This window comes from Centroberyx gerrardi, chromosome 18 (genome assembly GCF_048128805.1).
Source record: "Centroberyx gerrardi isolate f3 chromosome 18, fCenGer3.hap1.cur.20231027, whole genome shotgun sequence".
Classification (NCBI taxonomy): domain Eukaryota; kingdom Metazoa; phylum Chordata; class Actinopteri; order Beryciformes; family Berycidae; genus Centroberyx; species Centroberyx gerrardi.
In genome coordinates, this window is record NC_136014.1 from 12,762,790 (window position 1) to 12,788,337 (window position 25,548).

General features: G+C 41.0%; 2 protein-coding genes across 2 annotated transcripts; both read right to left on the bottom strand.

Annotated features, from left to right (window-relative positions):
- On the bottom strand, positions 1–14,138 carry LOC139925182 (acetyl-coenzyme A synthetase 2-like, mitochondrial). The gene is made up of 14 exons (XM_071916442.2): positions 13,829–14,138; positions 13,380–13,476; positions 13,050–13,249; positions 11,875–12,050; positions 11,071–11,223; positions 10,401–10,548; positions 9,413–9,550; positions 8,503–8,595; positions 4,771–4,883; positions 3,967–4,093; positions 3,695–3,822; positions 2,228–2,291; positions 1,741–1,862; positions 1–465 (listed from the first exon to the last, which is right to left on the bottom strand). The coding sequence occupies exons 1-14, from the start codon at positions 14,136–14,138 to the stop codon at positions 289–291; spliced, it is 2,046 nt and encodes a 681-aa protein (XP_071772543.2). The 3' UTR covers positions 1–288.
- Positions 14,139–15,738: 1,600 nt separating this feature from the next.
- LOC139925183 (visual system homeobox 2-like) lies at positions 15,739–22,384 on the bottom strand. The gene is made up of 5 exons (XM_071916443.1): positions 21,967–22,384; positions 21,172–21,256; positions 20,064–20,187; positions 17,502–17,682; positions 15,739–16,061 (listed from the first exon to the last, which is right to left on the bottom strand). Exons 1-5 carry the CDS (start codon positions 22,382–22,384, stop codon positions 15,739–15,741), a joined length of 1,131 nt encoding a protein of 376 aa, XP_071772544.1.
- Between the last annotated feature and the right edge of the window lie 3,164 nt (positions 22,385–25,548).

Genomic DNA, 25,548 nt, shown 5'->3' on the forward strand with positions numbered 1-25,548 from the left:
ATGCACACAGTTTTAAAGGACTGTTACGTTTTTGTCTGGTTCCAAAAAATCTTCATTTGTACAATAAAGACAGAAAGGTTGAACAATCTTACATTCTTCATTCTTGATACAGTGGTGCATACTTCATCTTCAGACACCCTTCTGTCTGGTTTGGTGGAATGGATCGGTAATTTAAGTGTGGCTGGTATAAAAATGAAGTGGAAAAGCTGCGAGCTTCAACACTGCCACATCCCCTTTAGACAAGAATCTGCCTACCTTGCGTCAAATTGCTCAGTTTTCAGACAAACATCATTGCGGTTGCTCTTTACCACAGAGGTCCTGGTGACCCTGGATGACCTCCTGAACTGCGGCGGGGTCGTCCAGCGTGCTGAGGTCACCCAGCCCGTCCAAGTCGCGCTCCACCACCTTCCGCAGCACCCGCCGCATTATCTTGCCTGAGCGTGTCTTTGGCAGCCGCCGGACAAACTATGAGATTGCAAATCAATGTTAATACAAAAAACAAAAGACATTTCACTAGACAAGTTAGAGGTATGTTAGACTTGACTGGGTTAACATCTTTTTGTTCTTGTAAGTCAGTGGAGCAAAGATGATCCTAGTGTCACCGTATATTTGAAAAACCAAGCCCTGCTCAATGAGATTTTAATGGAATAGTGCAACTTTATAGTCTGATGACAAGCATTTTGATCAACAATGACATAAACTATAATCAGACATATGTGACTGATTAGGTAATTGTATTTCACAAATTATTATGACAATGGTTTATAATGTTAAATGTTATTGGGATAATCATGAAAATTACTGGATATGGCTCAAAAATCATGTATGCCTAATTAAATGCTCCTGCACACTTACAATTAATCAAAAATGTTCATATTTGTCAATCTTCTCAGTAAAGTAATTCTAATATAGGATCAGAGACCAGGCCTCCTTTACTATAATCAAGAAGAATATGAAAGGAAAACTGGTCTTGCTCTGTACTCTAGTCTTGCTGAAAACCAGCCACTCTGGTCTCAGACTGTACCAGTACGACACGTCACTGTGCAGTCTGTCCCATCTGGCCTGAGTTATTGTTCTGTTAGCTCATTACGGGACTATATTCAGAAGATAATCCTCCAAACAACAAACACTCTGCTCCAGCGTTAACTGTTTCATGACTCTCCCATCACTACATTTAGAAAAAAGCCAACTAAAGTGCTCAGCAGTGTAGGTACAAACGATGTTCCAGTGCAGCATGAAGCAGAGAGACATCCAGCAGGGAGGGGAAATTAAAACCTGTGAATCAAAGCTTGCCACCTCATTCTCAACAGAAGACGTTCATTCATAAGTGTCTAAATTAACCCTAACCCTAACCCTATGCAGTATTAAGATTGACATTTTTCTTGTGTGTGTGTGTGTATGTATGTATATCTGTATCAATGGATCTGTACGAATGTATGTGCTTATGTGTGTGTATATTTGTGTGTATGTATGTATCTACATATGTGTGTGTGTGTGTATATATATATATATATATATATATATATATATATATATATATATATTCTAGTATCTTTTTTATGTGTATTGTTTTTAGCCTGTGTCTCGTAACTTTTGATGAGTGGTCCTCAACTTTCTTTTTTTTTGGGTTATTGTGTTTGTCGCTTTGTTTGAGTTGTTTGTTGAGGAGTGACACATTAATAAAAATTATATCTATCTATATCTATCTATCATTGATTAGTTGTAAAACGATGTCAATACCTGGATGAAGTCTGGACAGGCGTACTTGGCGATGCTTTTGGACACCATGTCCTGCAGCTGCCGGGCCAGGTCAGCCTCTTGGACATCCACTCCCTTCTTTAGCACCACAAAGGCATAAACACCTGGCACAGCAGAGAGAGAGAGAACGATCCTCACTCACATGAAAACTCATGAGCGATGTGAGTAAGATGAGGGGGAGATCACCACAGAAACAATATCCATGGGGAATATCTTCTCTTCTGTTAGCAACAATAATGACACATTTCACAACTATTTGTGAGATAATTAACATTAGTGATACATAATCTACGTACATCTACAGACGCTTTCCAGTTGGAGATTTAAAGTTGCTACAACTCCAATATCAGTGTTGAATGTTTTTCACTATTTGCTGACATTGCTATAAACTGATATTCATCCCAGTGGACTCAGGAATGGTGGAAACACAGTTTTGACTGAATGAAACCTTTAAAGGTTTCCTATTTACCTTGTCCTTTGATGTCATGTGAGTAGCCTATGACGGCAGACTCGGCCACCGCAGGGCATTGGTTCTGTAACAGAGGGCAGAATGAGGATCAACTGTAGTACACTTCATGGTAAAGGCTAAACTGGAGGTTTGGCAAAGTGTTGGATGGAGTACAAAACGTAGGGGAAAAACAGGGGTCTTTGGTTTAAGTTTAACACATTGGAAAAAGGACTTAAAGGAACTTTTAATTAAGTTAGAACACCTATAAACTTGAGGATACATGTACACTCAAAAATGTAAAATTTGTTTCCCACTATATTTTGATTTCATTTTGTATACGACTTTTATAGCAATTATTCAGAATTGCTTTCTTATGAATCTATATTTATTAAACATTTTGGTTACCATTTTACCATTTAAAACAGTCACAACTGAATGGGATGACTGCCTCAATATAATGTAGCTGATTGAGACAGTAGAACAGATTCACAGAACCAGATTCATGTGTCTTGTGATGCCAGCGACACAGCATACATGCACAGTCGGAGCCAATTTTGAGTGTTCCAGAATGAGAATGGCCTCACTGAAGAAAACACTCAGAACTGAGATGCCGGGTCGCTGATGGGAGCATGAGCTGACAAGTAAATAATTACTAGCTTGAAAATGTCCACCCCTCAGCTTCAGCTGTAGACTGACAGAATGATTACTTTGCAGTGGGCTAAAATTTTAGCCAAGTAATGAAATCCCTTTGTGGTCAATGGAGTGACAAAATGATTTGGATTCTACAAGGGACGCATGTTACAATAAAGTTTCTTCGCTTGCATTCAGAAGATTTATTGTGAGAAGTAGGATGCTGGAAAAAAACATCCTTCAAACAACTTTTTGAGGATTCAGTTGCCCTTTCCCAGATCTCGAGTCTAATCTGTCACCTAAGCACTCTTCCTCATTCAGTGTTCACCAATCACAGGTTTCTCAGAGGATTCAGCGTCATGGACAGATTCAGCCGCAATATGTTCTCCCACCAAAAGATGGTGCACTGATGATCCAGTTGGAAACAATTGTTTGGTGTCGTTGGACTCCTGTTCTTTTTTCTCGCTGTGACTCGGTTTTCAAATCTTTAGAATTGTAATACTGATAAACAGTAGATGAAATGCAAGACCACCCTTGTTTTTTTTAAATCCACATGAACACTTACAGTACACCATACTTGCACTTAGGCTGAGAACATTACAACAGAAAATTGTCAAACTCAACAATCCTTAGCCCTCCATTTTATGCAAATATGTGTGCTTAGGTATCTGACTCATGCCTTTATGACTTTAACAGGCCTGAGGACAGTTATTTGAAATTTTTAACTGGAATTTGTGAATCTAGGGCAACTGAATTTGCCAAAATGTGTAAACGCTGCCGTCTTGCATTTCAGCCAAAAATTAAAGCAAATGCTAAACGCCATTAAAACATTTTTAGTTAATTGTTGACTTAATTTACCACTACATCCTCTAGCTCAGCAGTCCCAATCCTGTGACCGCTCACGTTGATGACATCATCAAGGCGACCAATGATCTGGTAGTGCCCCTCCTTGGAACGATAGGCGCCGTCACCAGTGAAGAAGTAACCTATAGGCATGATAACAGAGGAAATAAGAGCATGTGAACTTAGAATAAGAGCGTAAACAGTCCAGTTTTGTCTTTATTGAGGCAGTGTAGAGTGAGAAACACTTCCAGGAAGACAGAATGAGTTAATCCATGAGTATAATGTACCGGGGTACGGCTGGCAGTAGGTCTCAGTGAACCTCTGGTGGTCGTTATGAATGGTGCGGGCCATACCAGGCCAAGGCTGGGCTATACACAGAGCTCCGGACGTGTTGTTGGAAGTCAGCGCCTTTCCCTGAACAAAATCAAAAACCAGCGCTAAATGAAAGGGATGAGACGAGTAAAAGGAAGAACAAGTAAAGTTGCAAAGGAAACTGAGTGATAATCAATGTAATTAGTGCATATAAATACTTTAGTATTAGACATGGACATATTTGTAATAGTACTAATATGATTTGCACCAAGTATTGTATGATTGGTGTAATTGGTGTTAATACACATTGTTAATCATCCCCTTCTGATCTAGCCACTACAGGACATTGATACTAAACGGTTTCTCTCAAAGTCACAGAAAACAGGCACAGTTGCAATGCTCTAAATGCCAGATTAAACCCTGAGAATGTTGCGCCTCTCAAAATGATGTGCGTGTGCGCTGAGGGTGGGGGTAGAGAGATCAGCTCAGAGACACCACTCCAACTGTCTGGACAATCTGTGCTTTTCAAGAGCTAAAGCAACTGCAGTAGCCACACAGTCGTATGACAGATTTTTAATAGGGCATTTGGCACGCACAGAGTGGGATTGAAGGGTGGGAGAAGGGTGAGTATCAAAAGTGACACAGCTGCTGCCTGTTTTATAATCCCAATCTGACCCCCCCAGGCCATTCCCAGACATCCAGCTTTTGCATGGGTGGCACGCTACATATGACCGCATAAATAAACACACACACACACACACACACACACACTCCCACACCTCCCTGTCCATGAGCACCGGCCTGATGCCGAAGAAGGGTCTCATCGCCATTCCTGGGACAATCTCTGCGTCCGGGTCTGACGGCCTCGGGGCGATGCAGATGCCACCTGTCTCTGAGAACACAGAGCAAAACAACAAAGACACCATGTGTGTGAAACACCAACAAAATGAAATGATGCGTTATTACAAATATCCACTGTTAAATACAAATACCTGATACTGAAGTAACAGACAGAGGCTGGCAGGTTGAATAAGGGGCCGAACCTCAGTCATAGTGGGAGATGCAGGTCTTCCCACACCTGAGCCAGACTGACTCTTGACCTTTTTATCAAGTGCACACAAGTGAACACTGTCACAGCAAAGACTACGAACTACCGCATCAGGAATATTGATTTAGATGCAGTGGAGCGGAGGTGAGAGAGAAAGTGGAATGAAAAAAAGACAAGGACAGTGACAGAGGAGAGAGGCTGAATTACAGAGCGAGGGACCTGCAGCAGGCCTTTTGGAAATTACCAACTTGTGAACCTAGCATAAGCCCCTCTAATCACTACAGATGCCGATTGTCGAATTACAGCCATGCTAAGTAAATTAAACGCAATTAGGTTCGCCTGGCTCTCTGGGACCCTGGTAATCCGCCTGGTGGTGTTGGTGGCAACAGCGCTGGCAGCAGCAGAGGGGATCCGTTGTAACTAGGACACAACAGATGATCCCACAATAGCATTAGCAACTGGCATCCCATTCAAATCAGCTACAACTGAGACTTCTGGACAAAAGTCCCCAAAATCATGAACAATTTCAGTAAGAGTCTATATTTACAATCCTCCTCTTTCTCCGCTTCCATACCCAAATGGGTCTACAACACTTTTGGTGCTACTTTTCCTTTCAGTCTCTTGGGTTAAATAAAAGCTAAAAAGTAAGTTTTGCAGTGTCTTGGATTTCCTTTTTTCCAGAAACCATTCATCCCTACATTCCTACTATTAGATGCTAAGCAGCATTTCAACCTCCTATCTTCCTGCATCTTCTCACCCCTCCAGTTCTGTGTGATCCCACATGGGGCCGTATGCCAACAGCAGATCAAAATCTCATTTTCTCTCTAAATGGGCTACTTGCACCCAGATCAACCCAATGGCAATTATGAATAATGCCATTTACTCCTAATTGGAAACACCGCTCTAGGAAAATAACATAACAACATAATCCGTTTTGCTGAAGTAGGGTATTTGGGTCATATCTGTGTCTGTAATTCTCAAGCTCATGATGCTCTGATGTTTAATTATCGTCAATTAATTATATATATTTGCCATTTGTATGGTAATTAACATCGTTTTGCTCCATTTGGTCATTACTCAATCTAATTTGGAGGGATTGAGGGTGAAATACATAGGGTCAATCTGATCCTGTGTTCATCCTCAAAATTAATTTTATTAGCGAAATCAGCTGATTTCAAAACATGTTGTCATTATGCCTCATCCTAAGCTACTTTTGTAGAGGAATAGTGGTTATTTTGCAATGACATCAGAGATTATCTAAGGGTAAAGAACAATTCCCCTACAAGGTTGTTGTGCCACACCCAATGCAATTAGTATCTACAATCTATACTATCAATATAATTTACACTGAATGTACAAAATATTAGGGACATCCCTGATATTGAGCTGCAGCCCCTTTTGCACAATCCACATCTCAATTGTCTCAAAGATTAAAAATCCTTCTCTAACTCGTCTGCTTCTCTTTATCTGCATCTCCTCCTTTGTGATTGGTTTAGATTTAATATGGGGAATCAATAAGGGATAATGGCTTTTACCTGGATTCACCTCATCAGTATACTTCATGAAAAGAGGAAGTGTCCCTAATATTTTGTACATTCAGTGTATAGTATCATACGGTTGCTAGTTCGCACTATCATATAATAATAATAATAAACTTTATTTATATAGCACCTTTCTTAACAAGGTTACAAGGTGCTTTACAGTAAAATAACCCCAAAAATTTAAATAAAAACAGTACAACACTGGATACAGATAATAGACAAAGGAATAAAACAAAGGTAAAAGCAAGCAGTACAAGTGTAATCAAAGGAAGGAGGGAAGAACATAATATGACATAATCATCATTGAGGACAGACAATATCATTATAGTTATTTGAAAAACATAATTTTCCTTCTGTGCACGTTTCTCTGTGCTGGGAACTGAGTCAAACCACAGGCCACGTTTGTATTGTGTGTGGGTTTGAGAAGGGGGGGGGGCGGTGATTGATGGAGCCCGCTCCCTCCAGACGGCCACATTGCATTATGTCAAATGGCTCTGTTGGCAGCTATGGTCATGACATCTGCATTCTGCGGTAAAAAAAAATTAGTCAAACATGCACTGGCTTATGTGAGCGTTTAACAGACAACAAGGAAATAAATATCAGCATCATAAAGGTGTAAGAAGGGCATAACAGTCATAAAATCAAACTTTATTTCACCTTCAAAAATCATAATTTGGAGGAAAAAGATTTTACTCTTCTGTGAGGTGTTAGTGTCGACTGTCTTTCTTCTGTTTCAAGAATAAAAAGGTTGACATGCAGATTTAGTTCATGCCTCTGCTTTTCCTGCAGCACTCGGAGGTCAGATATTTGGCACAAAGAGGAAAACATCTGGTTTGATTCGGGAGTCCAGAAGGGATAGAAAAATCTCTTTATGTAAGGGTGTGTGCGTGTGTGCGTGGTTGCTGTGCATAGTTGTGCAGTGAATACGCACACACACACACACACACACACACACACACACACGCACACGCACACATCCACAATATTACATAACAGTGTTATTCTTCGGGGGAGGGACCAGACTGCTCTCCCCTTTAAGACTGATCGTCCGTTTAAGTGGCTGCGGAGGAGGTTGTGTTCAAGGGAAAGTTCATGAACTCAACTGTCCTTTCTGGAGGGAGGCGACCAGTGACCAAGTGACCAATCAACTGCTAGACAGAACAGAGCCAATCAAAACATTCAGACACACAGCATCAGAGTCAGAAACACTTTAATTCGCCAAGTTCAACGAAGAATTGTTCCAGTTTAGCACCATTGACACAGCTGGCAGCAGCAATGGCTTCGTCACAGATGTGCAAAGTACAGTTTGATAAATAGCAAAAGATGCATGAATCACTGATGCTTAAAATACACCTTGGATGACAGAGAGCCTGAATAACTTGTATCAGTGTCCACGTGCAGATTAGCATTAAGCATAGCATGCGTAAGAAAAGCCTAAGAAAATCTTTAGTCTGTTTTGGAGGAAAACACACTGCAGAGGACCTGTAGCATAAATATTGAACTGTACTCTGTACAGGCATATTGATTCTATCAGAACTAGTAGAACTAGAAAAGTAGAATTAGCAAGATCATTATTACCTCAGTAACAAGGTTTGTGAACAAACATTTTAGTTAGGGTTAGGGAGTCTGTGTGGTTTAAACCCCTGAGTATTAACAAACTTCTAAGCTACAATAGTCCTGCTTGGCTGTTCATATCTCAACTGTTGCTGCACAGGTTGTAGTAGTGTATTCAGATTGTGACAAGGACACAACAGCGCTGAGATTATCTTCTATGGCCTAACATTTATGACACATTTTGTGAAATCCAGTCCAGTTTAGTAACCAGTTGGCATTTTTGGTGGCTCTCTTTCTTTTCTGTTTTGGTTTCAGTAGATCAAGGAACACGCCATATTTAAATGTATTCAAGAGAAACAAACAGTTACCTGTTTGCCACCAGGTGTCCACCACAGGACAGCGTCCGTCCCCAACCACTCTGTGGTACCAGTCCCACGCCTCGGTGTTGATGGGCTCGCCCACTGGGGGAAGACAAGGATAGGCTGAATTATATAATGTCATCATATAGTGTTGTGGGGTATTTGTCCTTTGAACTCAATGCATAGACTCTTTTGACAGTAAAGTGAGTTGATGTTGACAGAGAGTCACCTTGTTAACCCTCAAGGTGGAAAAGTAGTTCAGTAGAAGTAGCCATCTGTGTTTCTCATGTTAGGAGGAGGATTTAAATTCTTTGAAACTAATAAAGCTTTATTTCAAGTAACTGAGCATGTGTGTAGTATGCTGGACTTTGCTGCGGGCAGCGTCCATGACAAAGGCATGTAGACATACAACAGACTGACTTTCAGTGAAAGTATGTAACACGTGTGTGCTCAGAGGAAAGGAATCCGCCTGGTGTTTATCCTACACAGGACTGCAGAAACATGTGGTGTTGCATGTGGTGTTGCATGTGCCTGTGCACTGTGGTATGTGTTCCTAAATCATGCTGTGTAATGCACAGCTAACACACATGCCAGCTAGTTTACATGACCCCTTTATTGGAAAACATTTAGTCAGTTCATGCTTATAAATGCAGGTAAATTGGAAAATGTGTGCTAAATATAGCTGCTGCAAAGTCAGACTGCAATTATGATAGTGAACATGATATAATTACATTACAACCTTATCAACTATCACGCCACCTAATTGCAAAATTCAACATTGTGTGTATGGAGTTTAGCTGTTCTGTGATTCTGATCTATTAGTAAATATAAAAAGAAATCATTACAACATGCATAGAAATACCCAGAGGGCCCATGTGCACATAATGGTATTTTTAGGCACTCATCATGGTCGGCATACCAGAGCCCAGAGTTTTGAGGCTGGAGCGGTCGTATTTGTTGACCCACTGGTCTCCATACTTGATCAGCAGGCGGATCGCTGTCGGAGCCCCATAAAACTGGTTGATCTTCAGTCTCTGCACCATCTCCCAGTACCTTCCTGACAACAACAGGACATACATGGCACAAAGAGACATTCACCTACGTACTGCAAAGATGCTGAAAATCTAAAGTCAGATTCAGAAATTTGAGATTAAGATGAAAGCAGTGGGCTGAGAAATGAATCTTGAATCACAGAGGGCTTGAGAACAAATCCCAGCGGTCCTGATTCCTCTGTATACAAAAGCTCCTAATTTTAGAATGGAAGGTATGGGAAGTTCAAGTTGAACTGTAAACAGTTATTCACAGAGCAGGAGACCCATTTAAAGCTCTTTACACTGGACAGGAACACTGAGGAGAAGTTGTGAGCCAACACACTTTACACACAACTCCCGGAGAAACACTTGTGTCTCAATAACAGAAAATGTATATCATGATAAAATTAAACCAAGGCATCTTTTTCCTTCATGAAAAATTTAAATGTTGTAGTGGCATACTGACAACTTGGCTTGCTTTGGCGTTGAGTATGAGACGCAAACATCCTTGTTGGTTAACTGTTACCATGAAGGCATTTTGATTTATTTATAAAGGATGATGAGTGCTGTTTTCTTTCATTATGATGTTGAATTCAACAACCGGTCCAATAGGCACCTTCTAACAACTATTTTTAATTCAAGTAGTGCTTCAGTGTTTTGCCATTTCCATCCAATGGCAAAACACCGAACCATCCAATAGAAAGTTTAGAATGGGTCACATTTTATGGCATCATGATGATGTTTTGATGATTTTGAGGAAGCCTAATTGGATGGCAAGAGCACAAAAATAAACAGCAAACAGCAAATCTTTCAGTTACAGTGCTTTACATGCATTACATTAAATTAAATGCAAGGTGCTGCTGCTGATATTGGTACCTGGGTCGGGGTAAACAGGAGTGCTCTCAAACAGGACAGTGGTTCCCCCGTTGGCCAGCGGCCCGTAGACGCTGTAACTGTGTCCTGTTATCCAGCCAATGTCCGCCACACAGCCGAACACGTCTCCATCATGGTAGTCGAAGACATACTGGTCATGAGAAGGACATTTACGGAAAGAAGTGTGTCGGTTGGAGGTGAACAACGTGATAAAGAAACAGATGTTAGAGGAAAAACTGACAGGAATAGTTCAGACCATGGTTCAGCAGTTTTGTTTTTTTTGTTTTTTTTGTGTTTAAATCTTTTTTATTGAGGAAGCAGTCGTAAAATACATTCAGTATTACAGATTTGTCCTCTTGGTTCAGCAGTTTGAGATATTCTGAGATATTCTGCTTTTTTCTGCTGCCTCATCACTGGCATAAGCGTTTAGTGCATCTGTAAAAGTACCTTGAACTCACCACATTAAATGAATGCTGAACTAGAAGACTTTCTTTTTCAAAACTGTTGCTTCATTATGCCGTAATCCACCGTGAACAGGATGAGATTTCCTCTGCAGATGGTCAGTCACAGGATTATAGACGGCATTTTGGCTGCCAAAGGCCTTCGTTGGCATAGCTACACTGCTTAAAATACAATTTCCGTTTTACAAATACAGACGCAGGATCGGTGTTACCCTGTGTGTGAGCGAGGCGTACAGCAGGTATCCAGCCTGTGTGTGGACCAGACCTTTGGGTTTCCCTGTGCTGCCTGACGTGTAAAGCAGGAACAAGACGTCCTCGCTGTCCATGGCAGCTGGCTCACACACCACAGCCTCCCTCAGCATCTCCTGCAGGACAGAGGCACCTTTTAAGATTGTTTTTGAAAACCTCTCCTAGTAATGACAATAAGACAGCAATAGAGCAAACTTTATTGCAATTCCCCTGCATTCATTCATTATTGGATTTGAACATTTCTTTAAGATTTTGATTTATTTTTTTATTTTTATTTTTTATGTCTTTGCTATGTTTATTTTTACAGTACCTTCAGTTTTGGAAAGGTTTTGAAAAGTGCTCTATAAAAGTGCTCTATAAATAAAGTTTATTATAATTGCGTTATTGTCTATACAGAGTGAAAATATGCTTTGGCTTGGCTTTGGCTGATAAATCAACTGGGCGTACATGTTATATAACATGATTCATTGATAGCATCTGAATTATTGATGGGTTGATTAAAGGTAAAGAACTGGGCTAACATTTCAAAAAGCATATCAGCATTAGGATCTGTTGAACGTTCTTTTGTAAAACCCAGTGATAACAGAGTAATGAATACAAAGCACAGCTAAAGAGGCATTTTTTAGTCTTTATTTATCCAGGGAAAGTTGATTGAGCGCACTTGCTCTTTCCCAGCAGCGCCCTGCTTCACATTCACACAGTTGCACACATCCACACCTGCCCAGTGTTTCCTTAATCAAGTTCTGATTGGCTTTCTGCTCTCTCACCTCCTCCATGGCGACGTCCCTGGCTGTCACGACAACCGGGTTCTCTGTTCTCATAGCAACGAACACCTGCTGCACTGACGGGCAGCTCTGGACCGCCGCGTCCACCGTCTTCTTCAGCTCAGTCACCTTTCCCCCCCTGACGCCCTGGTTCACTGTGATGACGGTGCTGGACTGGGCTGAAATATGAGTCGAGAATAAAATCAGACTGGTCGTACATTTTTGGGAATAAACTACATTGATACTGCCAGTTTTACTTTTATCCATTTCGTTCAATTCAAAGTTCAAACTTACATTTCTGTGCAAATATGGTGACACAGTAAGCTAGAGGGAAATGCTCTTCTTAAAAACAATATCTATTTGTCACAGAGGAGTCAGTGACCTAAAAATTGAGTCAAACTTTTTGGGGATTATACCAAAAATCTATCCATTAGAAAGATCCTGACCCCTGTCCAGCGGGGTAAAGAGAAGGACCCAACAGTGAATTCTGCCCATGAACCAGGTCAGGAGCCAATCATGACCTTTTGACCCAGCCAATCGGATAAGCCACAGCTCCAATCTGAATCAGTATTTCCTGCAGGATCCTGGGACACACAGGGTCAGAAATTAACAGAGGCTTGGGGCAAAAATGCCTGTGAAATTAAAAATGAGGGGGCAAAAAAATGATTCTTTTCAGTGCTTTCTGGGTGAGAAAAATGGAGCGGTTTTCATTTTTTGATCAAAAAACAACCGAGCACACAGCCTGAGCAAAACAAATCTTAGTTGTACAAATTGAGTGTTTCTTTGCCATTATGCAATGCAAATGTATTTTTTCATAGTTCAATAAAATTGCCCCTGAAAAGACTAAAATGCCCCTAAAAATCAGATGAAGAGGGCAAAATTTTCTTCCACTGTTAGCAACCTCTCCCACTCTATAAGCACTACCTTGGAAAAATGTATTCAGTGGCAAATGGTTACAGTCAGTGAAGACTGGATTGACACAAGTAGAGGCCTAAGCAGCAGCTTCATGATGGGCAGTCCACCCTTTTCTAACACTTTATCAGAAAATCTCAGATGCCACAGTGCCATCTGTTTCTATATGTGTTTCATCACTTAATATCTTTGTGTTAACCCTCTATCCCCTCTAATCCCTCAGACAGGACAGTATCTGCGGGTCAGTCATCTTGTCCGAGCCTCACCGTCTCTGATGCGGTCTGCAAGAGCCTCCGCACTGAAGCCTGCGAACACCACGTTGTGTGCAGCACCGATACGGGCGCAGGCCAACATGGACGCCACAGCGAGGGGGCAAGGGGGCATGTAGAGGGTGACACAGTCGCCCCTCTTCACGCCGCGTCGCCTCAACAGGTTGCCCAGGCGGCAGGTTGCTTCCAGCAGCTGCCTATGGAAAAATGTGTCAATATGTCAACATACAGTAGCTGAGCTGAATGAAATAATGTGACAATGTGACAAACACACACACACACACACACACACACACACACACACACACACTAATCCAACCTGCTAACCTGTAGGTGATCTTGACCTCTGACCCTGGTTCATCTCTCTCCCAGATCAGGGCCACTCTCTCTGGAAAGGTGTGTATGTGGCGGTCCAGGCAGTTCACTGCATGTGCCCAAGAGGACACACACACACACACACACACAGAGCTTTGTTTACTTCATGGTATTTCCTGAATAGCTGAACTGTTTGAAGACAGTGTGCTGATACTATCTTACTTTGGAATTAACACTTTGCTCTTATTATAATACAAGGCTGTCTCTGCAGCACCAGTGTTTTTAATGGGAATAATTAATTCATGGGCGAGTGAGAAAAATCCAGCCTATAAGGCCACTATCTTACTTGATTGAACTGATCTCATTTTCATAGTAAATTATATTGACTAAATGTGTGTCCAAAAGCCTTTCAAATAGAGATTAATAGTCTTAGTCATATTAATCAAATAAAATAATCTTACCGGACACATTCAGCTTTCCTCCCTCAAACCACTTAATTCTGCCTTGACTCAGATCACAGTCCTGTACAGTGTGAAACGGACTTATCCAAGTCAGTCTCTGCCGCGCCACAGCGCCCCAAAACCTGTCGGTCTGGGAGACGGAAAACTGCTGAAGTCCGGAATGGTCCGATACTCCTTCAAATCCAGCTGCCTCGGGCAAACATGCGGCTTTGTTGAAGCTTTTACCCAAGAAATGATGAGAATATCTGACGACCCGTCGACTGAATGAAGTGAGGAGACACTTTGAAGTGCAGCCGCACAGCAGCCACATCATGTCACTCTATTTGCCAATTAAAATACCCCGTCCAATCAAAAAGTGTGCTTACAAAGCATCTCCACCCGCCCAGAAATCATACTTTATTTCAAACCATATTTGCAAGTTCCCCGTTCAACTAACAGAGAACTAAGTTGGGAAAACTTGTGGGAGGAAGGACTGGCTGATGCGTTAAAGGGGGCGCGCAGACCGATGTGTGCCGACACTTTTTTCTTTTTTGTGAAGTAGCCTGAGTCCTATGGGTTTCAGCATCCTTTGCCAAACACATCAGAAAACATAACAGGCTACTTTTCATTTTGCATTACAATAAATGCCTTATTTTTGGCTAACGAAATCCAGTATTAAGCCAATAAACATCATCTTCCTCTCTTAAACTACTACAATGTACAAGACCAGGAAATTCTGTAGTTTATATATCAGTAATTTTTTTTATTAGGCTACAATTACATGAATACAGAGACAAACATGGATTATTAATGTTTCAACTATACATTATAGTATTATTGAATTTTATTTCCAATATGTACACTATTTACATAAACAATATTGTGGGGAAACAACATATGTAGCCTAATGTAAAACTCAAATTAAAATTGTTTTAGCCATGATCATGTCATGTGATACCTGCTGCCTGCCCCCCTACACAGGGAGGTCAGAGGTCAGGTTCAGCTACAGCATAGCTAGCCTGGAGCTGGTAGGGCTTCAGTGTCTTGCTCAAGGGCACTTCAGCAGGGCGGGGGCTTGAACCTCAGTCTTCCCATCTCACAACGCCACTCTGCTGCCAAAAATACATTTCACCTTAAAGTTGCATAAAAGTAGCTGCCTTGTCACAGAATGGTAAGATTAACAATCCATTAAAAAAAAAATGAATTTTTAATGCAGCTTCACTGTTAGATCATCTGCCAGAAATGTTAGGGAGACATTCTTGTGCTTAAGCCTCCCTCTTTCCTACACAGACAAGGTGACAAGAGAAGGTATTGCGGCAGAGTTTTTGCAGAAATTTGGCAGAAATGATCTTATTGGTTGAGTTAAACCTTAGTGGGCGGAGCCAAAGAACCACAGTGTTTCAGAGCACAAGTTAGCTAAATGGCAAATTTGAATGGCAAAGAAGGAACTCTGGTCAGTAAGTATAAATAAAAAGTATAAATGGCAATGACTTCCTTTTTTTAATTCATCCAACGCATTTGTAATCCTGGAAGTACAGCAGGCAAGCTAGCTAGCGTACCTAGATAGCTACTGGCTAATAAAGCTAGTTTTAACTCAAAAGCTAAGCTAGGCTAACTAGCTAACCTAGGTAACTTAGTATAGCTAAGTTACATTTTCTCAGCTTGTAGTAAGAGCACCAGGCTTCATAATATTAGCTTCCTCCTCTCTTACCTCTTGCCCTTTTTATTTGGCTTCAGTCTAATGTTACTTAGCCAGAAAAACTGTGGTTCTTTGGCTCCGCCCATTTAGGTTTAACTCAACCAATGAGATGAGATTTCTGCCTCCAGAGCAGCTCTGTGTCTGAGAAATGTTTGTATAACTAAAACTCCAATCTGCAGGTATTTCACTGTCACAAAGCAGGCCATATGAAGTCTGTAATGAGCAGCCATTTTCAGTGAGCCCTCTCCACCTCTGCTGTCTTCTGTCCTGTTTGTTTGTCCTCAGCTTCCTCTTTATCTGCTATATGGCCGTTTGGTCTGTCCGCTGAAACCGTCCCCAGCATCTTAGCGCTGTGCTCCTGGGCCTTCGCCCGCAGTGCAGCGATGCTGTTCTCCCTCAGTTCCTCTTTAGAAATGGGCGACTTAGTGTCCTGTATCCGCCTCTCCTCCTCTTCCTCCATCATGTTCTCCACTGTTATCTCCTGGGGAGGCGACTGCATGCTGCTGGGTTTACCAGGAGATGTGTGGGGGGTCTCCATCGACTTCTTGTGCATTCCTTAGGGGAAGAGACATTGATTCCAGTTAAGGCTTGTAGAAATAGGACCTTTAAAATCCCTCTGTCTGAGGACTGACAAGATGTATCTATTCACACCGTATGAGCTAAGATCTGAGGATTTCTGTCAGATCATAAAACGTCAGACACATCTTAGTCTTGCAGTGTATCCTTGGCTTTAGGAACTCTATTGTCAAACTGTAAAGATGGAAAGTTACTTTGACCTCATCACTAAGGAAGAGCAATAAAATGTAATACAATGTATTGCTCACAAGCAAAATGTATGATATGTAGTCAAGTGTTAGAGATTAAAAGAGAGAGAGAGCGGGGAGGGAGAGAGATGGATAGCAGCTCTTATTCAATTACAGTCACCTAATTGATTTAAACAAATCAATTGACATGTGTCGAGAGAGGAGATTTGATCTAATCTGTCTTGATGAAGTAGGATTATCACCGTATCGACTGCCACCTATTATTGACAAGGTGACACTTTTATTGGCTCCTAACATGAGCAAGGCTTAGCTCCCACCTCCTGTTTGTTAGAATACTTCTTAATCCCTATTCCCATGCACAATAACACAAACTGATATAAAGGTAGGAAGGAAATCCCTTTACTTCTTGCATTTAGTCAAAAAAAGAGCAGGTTTTCTTTGGAACCACAAGCTCTCACCTTGCAATTAAAATATAGACTAACTATACTGTGTACAGCAAAAAGGAGGGAAAAATATGTATTTTATAAACGTTGAAGAAGATGGACTGGCTGATGTGGCTCTAACAGTACTCCTCCCAATGTATTGGATCAGCCAGAGAAGGAAGAGAGTTGATTTGTACTGCAACTAACTGCAAGAGGCAGGCCTCAATGTCCATATTAAAAGGGGCAATAAGTAAGATTTTATTCTCTCATTGTACAAACTGACCCTAATATTATGTGCATTACTTTGCCAGGTGCTGAGTTTACTGGCTTTCAAAACTCAGTTTCTGGCCCATACTCTGTTTTGGAACAAAAATGAAATTTTGAGACACTCCTCCCCACACAGTATCAACTGCTCAACAATGGAGGACGGTGCTGACCAGTGTTGCAAGACAATTCAGCTATGAAGGCTGAGTGTCATTCTCAAGCCAAAGAAAACACTACAAAGCAGGATTATTATTACAGTATTTTGCATCATGGTGTATTGTTGCTTCATTAGACATTTCTGCTTGATCTCTCCTCTAATTAGCTAGTTTACTCATCTCTATTGTGAAAATGTGACTTGTGTCAATTACAGGCCACCGTAATTCAAGAGGATGGGAGGTGTGAATGTGGGCGTCAAATTCTATCAATGTTGTTGCAGTTCCTACTGGTCCCTATTGAAGTCAATAAAGGTCACAGATTACTTAACGGCCCTTTAAATGTTCTCTTAATTGACATTTCACAAGCAAATCCTCCTTCTGCAGCCTCACCAAGTAGCCAGGGGGCACAGGAGTCCATGACGCCGTCCTTGGCCGACTTGAGGATGGACTCGGGGAGGGGGATGGAGTGGCGGACCATGGCTCCGTACAGGCCGTACTCTGCCATCACACTGCTGCGGCCCCAGCACTTCTCCCTCTTCCTCCACTTGGCCCGGCGGTTCTGAAACCACACCTAGAGGGAAGAAGAGTAGATGAAGGTTACTGTGATACACTTCAGGACTGCAGAATGGTAATCCGTGCAATATTCTCGGTAATCGGCAACTCATAAAGTGACTTAATGATTTCTATTACAGTTTCCCTGAGAGGCAGGAAAGTGTTCTGTCTGTGGACGTTTTATTAGGCTACTAAAATGTATCTCTAGAGCACTGTGCAGGGATTCCCTCTCATCTAATCTTGGGTTAGAGTCTCTTTAAAATGTCCTTGTTGCTTGATGCTGCTGGACTGCTCCATCAACACAGATCCTGTCCTTTGTAGACCATGGTGGAAAATATCAGTTGAACATTGACATCTGCTGGAAGTTTATAACAGCACAAGAGACTGGTTTCAGACCACATTTCCTTAGTCTTGACTCAAACCTGAGCACTGGCTTTCTGCCTTGGACCCATACTATGGTAAGAGATTAGTGCCAGCAGAGATTGTCTTTGAACTGCATAATTGCATATTGAACCACTGGATTAAAAAAACTGGATTTGTTGAATAAATGAATTCAAAAATTGAATTTGTAAGGCACAATTAGAACTTGAATGCAATGGCTCAAATGCTCAAATGGTTCAAAATGAACAAGATAAATTCAAATTCATGTAATTCAAATACAATCTCTGCTGGTTCTAATCTCTAATGTAACTATTGTGTGCTGTACAAAATAGTACTGTAACAGAAGCCCCAATAATTCACAGTTTTAATATATTTTTTCTCATTGCTTCATGATCCTTTGTCCCCCCATCTGTCTGGTTTCTCCCCATGTTCTCCATTTCTGTACTATATTGATGGCTTGAGCAAAAAAAATCACTGCAGTTAACTCAAGCTTTAGTTCCTCTCAAAGGATTGACTATCACACAACAATTTCACAAGCGCTCAGCTCCGAGTACTGTGTGTGTGTGTGTGTGTGTGTGTGTGTGTGTGTGTGTGTGTGTGTGTGTGTGTGTGTTAGATCACCCTCCCTCTGGCTCCTCAAGTGCCTAAATTGATTTCCACCCAGCCAGACCTCGTAATAGCCTCACCAAGCTTGTGAATATGGATGAGGGAGACAGGGAAAAATAAGCATGCTGAAATGGCCATGGAGGCAGGTTGGGATGGTAGGGAATGGTGTTGTGTGTGTGTGTGTGTGTATGTGTGTGTGCATTTCACAGACATGGAATTAAAAACGATCAAAGCCAAGCCTGGAAAGCCATTCAGGTAGATCTGATGATAACCTCCATCTCATAAAAAGATGGGCCTCAGATGAGCAATCATGCTTTTCGACAGCGACTGTGTGTGTGCGTGGGGGGGGGGGAGTGTGTGTGTGTGTGAAGTGCTGCCTGAGAGAGGTGACCCCAGGGGCGTGGAGGCTGATTGAAAAATAAGTTAATTTCCAGGCTCGATCGATGGGCGACAGGCGCTCAAATATCACGGGAAATTAAAACGCTCATAGCAGCCCGGCAGAGCTTTCTCCTCACCCGCTGACCTGTGCTAATTAATTTCTGTGTATTTATCATTACATTTCGTGGGCCGCGGCCCGTCGCTCGGGGGGGGGGGGGGGGGGTGGGGGGCAGGTTCTCTTGAACTAACCAAGTACACTGCATGGGGAAATTGGTTGCTAATGTGAAAGCAGCAGAAGGCATGGTGAAGATGATGATGGAGCACTTATCGACTGATGGCTCTACCTGTCTGTCTGTCTGTCTGACTGTGTATCGTTACCTGTCTCACTGTGCTTGTGTGTGTGTGAGTGTGTGTGTGTGTGTGTATCTGTCTGTCTCATTTCAATCTCTGTCGATGTTTTGCTCTGCCCAGTGTCTTTGTCTTGTCAAAATCCATCTTCATAGCTTCATATTATTTATTACAACTTTGTATTACTGATTCTATTTATTTCAGGCATGCACTACATCTAAAGTTTTGATGGAAATACAATGATCATAATGATATTGTTTAGAGTTTAATGCATCTTAATTTCAAAATCAATTAGTTAGACTGCAATGGTTAGCTTGTAAGCAAAAAACAAGAAGCAAGAAGGGGAGTGTAGGTGAAGTGCATTGGGTGTGTGTGTGTGTGTGTGTGTGTGTGTGTGTGGGTGTGTGGGTGTGTGTGTGTGTGTGTGTGTGTGTGTGAGTGAATGGAAGGGGGATGTCAAGCCTACACTGCTTACAATGCATGAATTAGCTCAATTATTTGTGTGAATACTAGTCTGAAACTAGTTTTGGAAGGAGTGATCTGAGTTTAAGAGCAGGATGACTGACTTTGAAAGCCTTTTATGATTTGAATAGTGAATTTAAGATTTCTTAAGCAATATCAAAACATGCATACCCTACATTTCTGCACCCTGCAGAGCCAGTAACACACTGAAACACAGACACACACCTGTATCCTGTCCTCTGGCAGCTCGGTCTTCATGGAGAGCATTTCTCGGGCGTAAACGTCCGGGTAGTGAGCTTCATTAAAGGCTTTCTCCAGCTCCTCCAGCTGGTAGGAGGTGAAAATGGTTCTGCAGAGAGGAAAAGAGGAACATGTATTAAAATTAATCCTCTTCATAATTTGGATTCTGATTCTATATTAACATCATATTTTCACATGTGTATGTTTCCAGTTACTATTTAGTATACATTCAGTCTACAATATCTATATTTACAGTCTACAATATCCTTTTTATTTTTAAATGACGTCAAGTCTTAAAATCCCACATGAAGAAAGTGAATGGGGTGAAAAATGCGAATGAACTGAAATTTTCCAATCCCTTCCAATTTTTTTTTAATATCTAGGAATACCAAAATGAGAATTACAGTAGTCCTCGACAGATTTTTTCATTCCTGAAATATAATGTGATCTTAAGAAGCTTCCACAGTGGGAATAGATACACTGATATTAGATAAAATTTACTAAACTCAGGCTGAATCACACAAACAGAAAATAAACACAGGCCTACATCTGATGCACACTTTGTGGCATGACTCACCTTTAAATACTCAAAATTTCTCCACAAGTCACGTTTGATCTGATTTAGTTTATATGTAATCACTTATTCCTAATTATCCTCACGAAAAATATATCTATATATATCTATCTGTATTGTAGCCTAATCGTAGGCTACAATACATTTTACAAAGACATTATAAAAATATCACAGCGATAGCCTAAGTCTTTGTAGGGAAATTACAGGAATATTATACCATAGGAGATTAAAAAAAATAATAATAGCATAAAGGTTTTATGAGTAGCCTACCAGAGACACGCTATAAATCCCTAAACGGATAATATAAGAAATATACAGTGATTTTTCGTTAGGGATGTATCTCGCTGAAAATAAAATAACGAAAATAAACGAAACTAACTGGAAATCATGACATATAGCCTATGGCAGTCCGAAATTAGACGTTAAAATCAGTCTTTAAAAAACGAATTAAAAGTATAGTTCAATGATCTTGTTTTTTCTTTTCATTTTTCTTCCTCTCTTTTCTCTTTTCTGTCTTACCTGTGTCGTCTTTTCTTTCTTTTCTTGCTCAAGGATGATTTGGAGAATTTCTTGTCACTGGAGGAGAGACTCATATCATCAGAATCTGTAAAGAAACATCAGTTAATATTAGCTAACATGGGTGAATATCCACAGAAAATAAGTGGGCATAAATAGAAATGGAACAGCAATCACTAGAAACATTTATGATAAAAACACATAGGCTTAAAATACATTCGTAGGCTACTATTTTATTTCTGAAAGTAGAGCCTGTAAATTACAACGCATCCATTCATCTAAACATTTTATGTCTAAAACAGAGACATGTTTAAAAATACAGTGTCATAAGGCCGCTACAGATTTTTCTGTCAAGGTGGATTTTTTCCAGTCTGAAAAGCTGCTATAGACTTGAAGGCAAATATTACTACCACTATCATCATGGTAGATTAAAAGAAAAATCCATTCTGTCTCCCTCCTTAGCTCTTATTCAATTTCTTTTCCAAGCTCTTCTCTCTTAGATGATCATGGTCGCAGCAATTTGTCAGGACGCTAATTCTCTGACACTTTTCCACTGACTGCTTGTCATTTTGCTGAGGCAGGAATTGAAGCTTATTCTGCTATTGCAATCTGAATAAGAGCATCAGCTAAATGCCACAAAATGTAGCCTAAGTAAATGGCCTGACTATTGTAATGTTGATGATCTAAGAAATATATTTATTTCTATGTTGCACTCATTTCAGCTAATCAGAGGCTCTGAATAACAGCCTCCTCTACATGCCTTAAATTTAAAGTTATCAACCTCAAAATAACACTCACCCGAGCTGGCGGACTGATGCGCATCCATCTGCGCCTCCATCTGGGACGCTCTGCTGAGCGGCTGCAGGTGAACATTTTGCGCCTCTGACAGCACCTCGAGAAAGGCAGGCTGGCTGTAAAACGAGTGTATTCCCGCTGGTCCTATCAGTCCCATGCCCACCCCGACCCCGCCGTGGCCGAGGGCCGACCTGGCGGCCAGGAGGTGCGCCCTGTGCGGCAGAGCCTCCAGCGGGCGCCTCGGCGCCGCCGGCGGCTCCTTGTTGAGGCCCAGCAGCTCCTGGATCCCAAAGCCGGTGCGCCGGTGCGCCGTGGAGCCCATCTTCCAGGCCGGAGGCGGCTGCTGGGATCCCCCGTGGGGTCCGGTGGTTTTCTGCTTATTCACAGACTCTGAAAACACAACTCCTTCCTTCCCTGTCATGGCGCTGGGATTCCCCTGATTAGTTTTTGTTTTCCGCTCCCTCCAAAAAAGCTTTAGTCCCTGGTGCAATCAACAGTGTGTCCTGCTCTCTCTCTCTCTCTTCTCTCTCTCTCTCTTTCTCTCTCTCTCTCACTCACTCACTCACTCTCTCTCTCCCTCTCTCTCTGCAGAAATGCGCTTTTTATCCAACAGGCAACAGGCGTCAGCCAATCACAAGAGGGAACAGACTCCACAGAGGGGGTCAAAAGTTTCCATCATTTTGGTGATCTAACCTTTATTAAACTATTATATGGGATTTCTGGCAAATAGATATTACAAAATAATTTTAATAATATCCTATTCTTTGGACATAAAATGGTTAGAGGCGCGGATGCATAGTCTGTAGGCCCTGTAACAATAAAATACAGCCAGTGATGGAGTGGTAAATTTAAAATGTGAGTAATATGACCATCGACAGGAAAACGACCATCAATTAACAAACATCAATTAGGCATATTTTCATAAAAGAAGGCTATCATTGTTTTTTCTCTCCTTAAAACCGTATAACCTCAGTGACACCACTTAATATGGATTAGCCTATACTATGAATTTATGTCATAAATATTTGCCAGAATAAAATTGGGGTAAATTCTATACTGCTAATAAAAAGGTGGACAAACTGAATTAGCTGCATGGGTTCATCCGATCATTTATTTATGAAAAAAATAGAGCTGTATCTTTTCTTGATGAGCTATATTGTTGAGTGTTTTGTCCCAGGCTCAGCTGAACTCGGAGAGAGAAGAGGAGAGTGTTTTTTTTCAGCTATAGAGGTAAAAGCCTAATGAAATTAGCAAAAAAAATCGATCAACGAAAGATGGGCCAAACGCCTGGGCTACTTTCACTGTAACTCTGTCTCCATGTTCCTGTCGCTGATCATTTGATTCAGGAGTCATCGGGTCGTAAAACAGATCCAATCAGCCGGATAAATCCCTCAAGTCGAGGAAAATCAGCTTCATTTGAAACACGTTTGTCCTGAGTTGAGTTAAACCACTGAAACCACGTCAATGTAGACATTTAGGCTGAGCAAAAATGACCAAAATGATTGAAAAACTGGAAATTATAGGCTATCATATTTACTGAGACTGCTAGATAATCTGCCTTGGAAATTATTATTAGTAGACTAAAAAGTAAACTACTAGCCTAACTGTTTAGTTTTTTTGGTTTAATATAGATTTCGAGCCTAATTATATTACTCATGACAATTGATTCAGTGGTAGGTAGGCTGAATAAATAGGTAAACATCAGGAGGCAAGCACCAACCATTACAAACAAAACGAAGTTATATTTTCATAAAAGCAGTAATTTACTCTTTTATTTCCCTTAAAAGACCATATCTTCGTTTGATTTACCTAAGTTTGATGCTACTAACTAAGAGGCATAATGCATGTCATGTCAGCCTATTAAAGGTGAGTAAACTTGGTGGGTTTACCCTCCACTTCATCCTGCTGACCCGCTGTAATGTTATTATTTCCGCTTTAATTGGTCAGGAACTAGGCCTATAGCCCCTTTCACTGTATTTTCAAGCCTATATTCATTCAATACAGGTTGCCATGCAATATGCCTAGTAATTCATTAAAAAAAACACAACCATAAGGCAAATATTTGTCTTTCGCTAAATAAAAATGTGAACATTCAGAGATCCGGTAAAGAAGTCCCCCATGTCCAAACTGGCTTCAGCCAATTCAGCAATTCAGCTTCTTATTAGTAGTATAAGGAATAACTAATTGATTTGTTAAGCATTATCCCCAACGTCCCATCTCATTCTCCCTGTATGATTTGCATATTCTAATTAGTTTTGCACACTAAACGTTTTGTCTTTGGTGTCAGTCTGCGCATCTGTTGATAGGTTATTAAGCTTTTTTTCTCTTCGACAGGTCACATGATAAAGAGTACAATGTCCCAGTTCAGGGTATTTAGGACACACCAGGGTGGCATTACGAGACAATTAAATTCGAGACAAACACTGAACCAAATGCCAATGCCTTCATGCAATGTAACGACAGATTTATTTACCTCATGGGGTAAAATAGTTATTTGCAGTACTAGGTCTGATCTAAATCCAATACAAAAAGCTGGTACATAGACTAAAAGGTTACACAATGGTCCAAGCAGAAGGCATAAAATCCGATGTTGAAAGTGATAGCAAAGGGGGCATCGAGTACAGATTTAGGACGTCCAGGGAAATCATCCTCAGCTTCTCTTCATCCTCATTCATCACGCATTTTTACAGGCTACCTCAGAGGTTTTCAAATTGAAACCCAATGGGGAAATTATTGAAAATACCCTTTATTTTTATGTCTATACAAACCTAATCCTCGCTAATCAGCTATTATTCAATTATTGCGGAGTTTCAATCGTTCACAGATAATTTGCGGCACGCTTTTGGACATCTGGACACATAATTATGTCGAGGAGAAGAGACAATTTATGGAGATGAGCGGACGCCTTGGATGGATGCGGAGATATAACCTTATCAATGGGACATGTGGTGATGAATATATAAATACTCGGTTCCTGTGGGACTGTTTGGCACCCGCGTGCGTCAGGCTGTCCTTTTGGTGGCTGATGCTAAAAACGCACAACAGATTTTGGTGCTGGTTTCTAATCTGAGAGATGGTCAGGAGATATGGGATCACCCTGGTCATGTCATTTACTGCGTGTCGTTTTCTCGTGTCAGGATGCTTTGTGTAATACATTGCGCATCATTTCCCCTAGGAAAAGAGCTATAGAAATCCTATAAGGGATTTAAGAAGGGACTTTAAAATATCATACAGGTCTTCTATGCCACAGAAAACCCTATAGGTTAGAAATACCATGGGAGATAAAAGTACAATAAAGTCACTATAAACTTATAGACCCTATAGAAATATTAAAGACTTTTCGTTAGGGTACAGAGAGATTTATTTGATAATGCAAGACAAAGCTTTAGTAGATTAATGATGTTGGTTTACTGGCATTTATTTTACTTTAGTGTGAAATTGTAAATAGTGGGAAAATTAAAAAGAAAAAAGAACGGATAGGCTATTAGGTTTAGTGTAGAAAGTGTTGCAACATGTTAAAAATGATTTGAACTGATTCTCACAAATCAAATAGCAGAGAGAGACAGAGAGAGAGAGAGAGAGAGA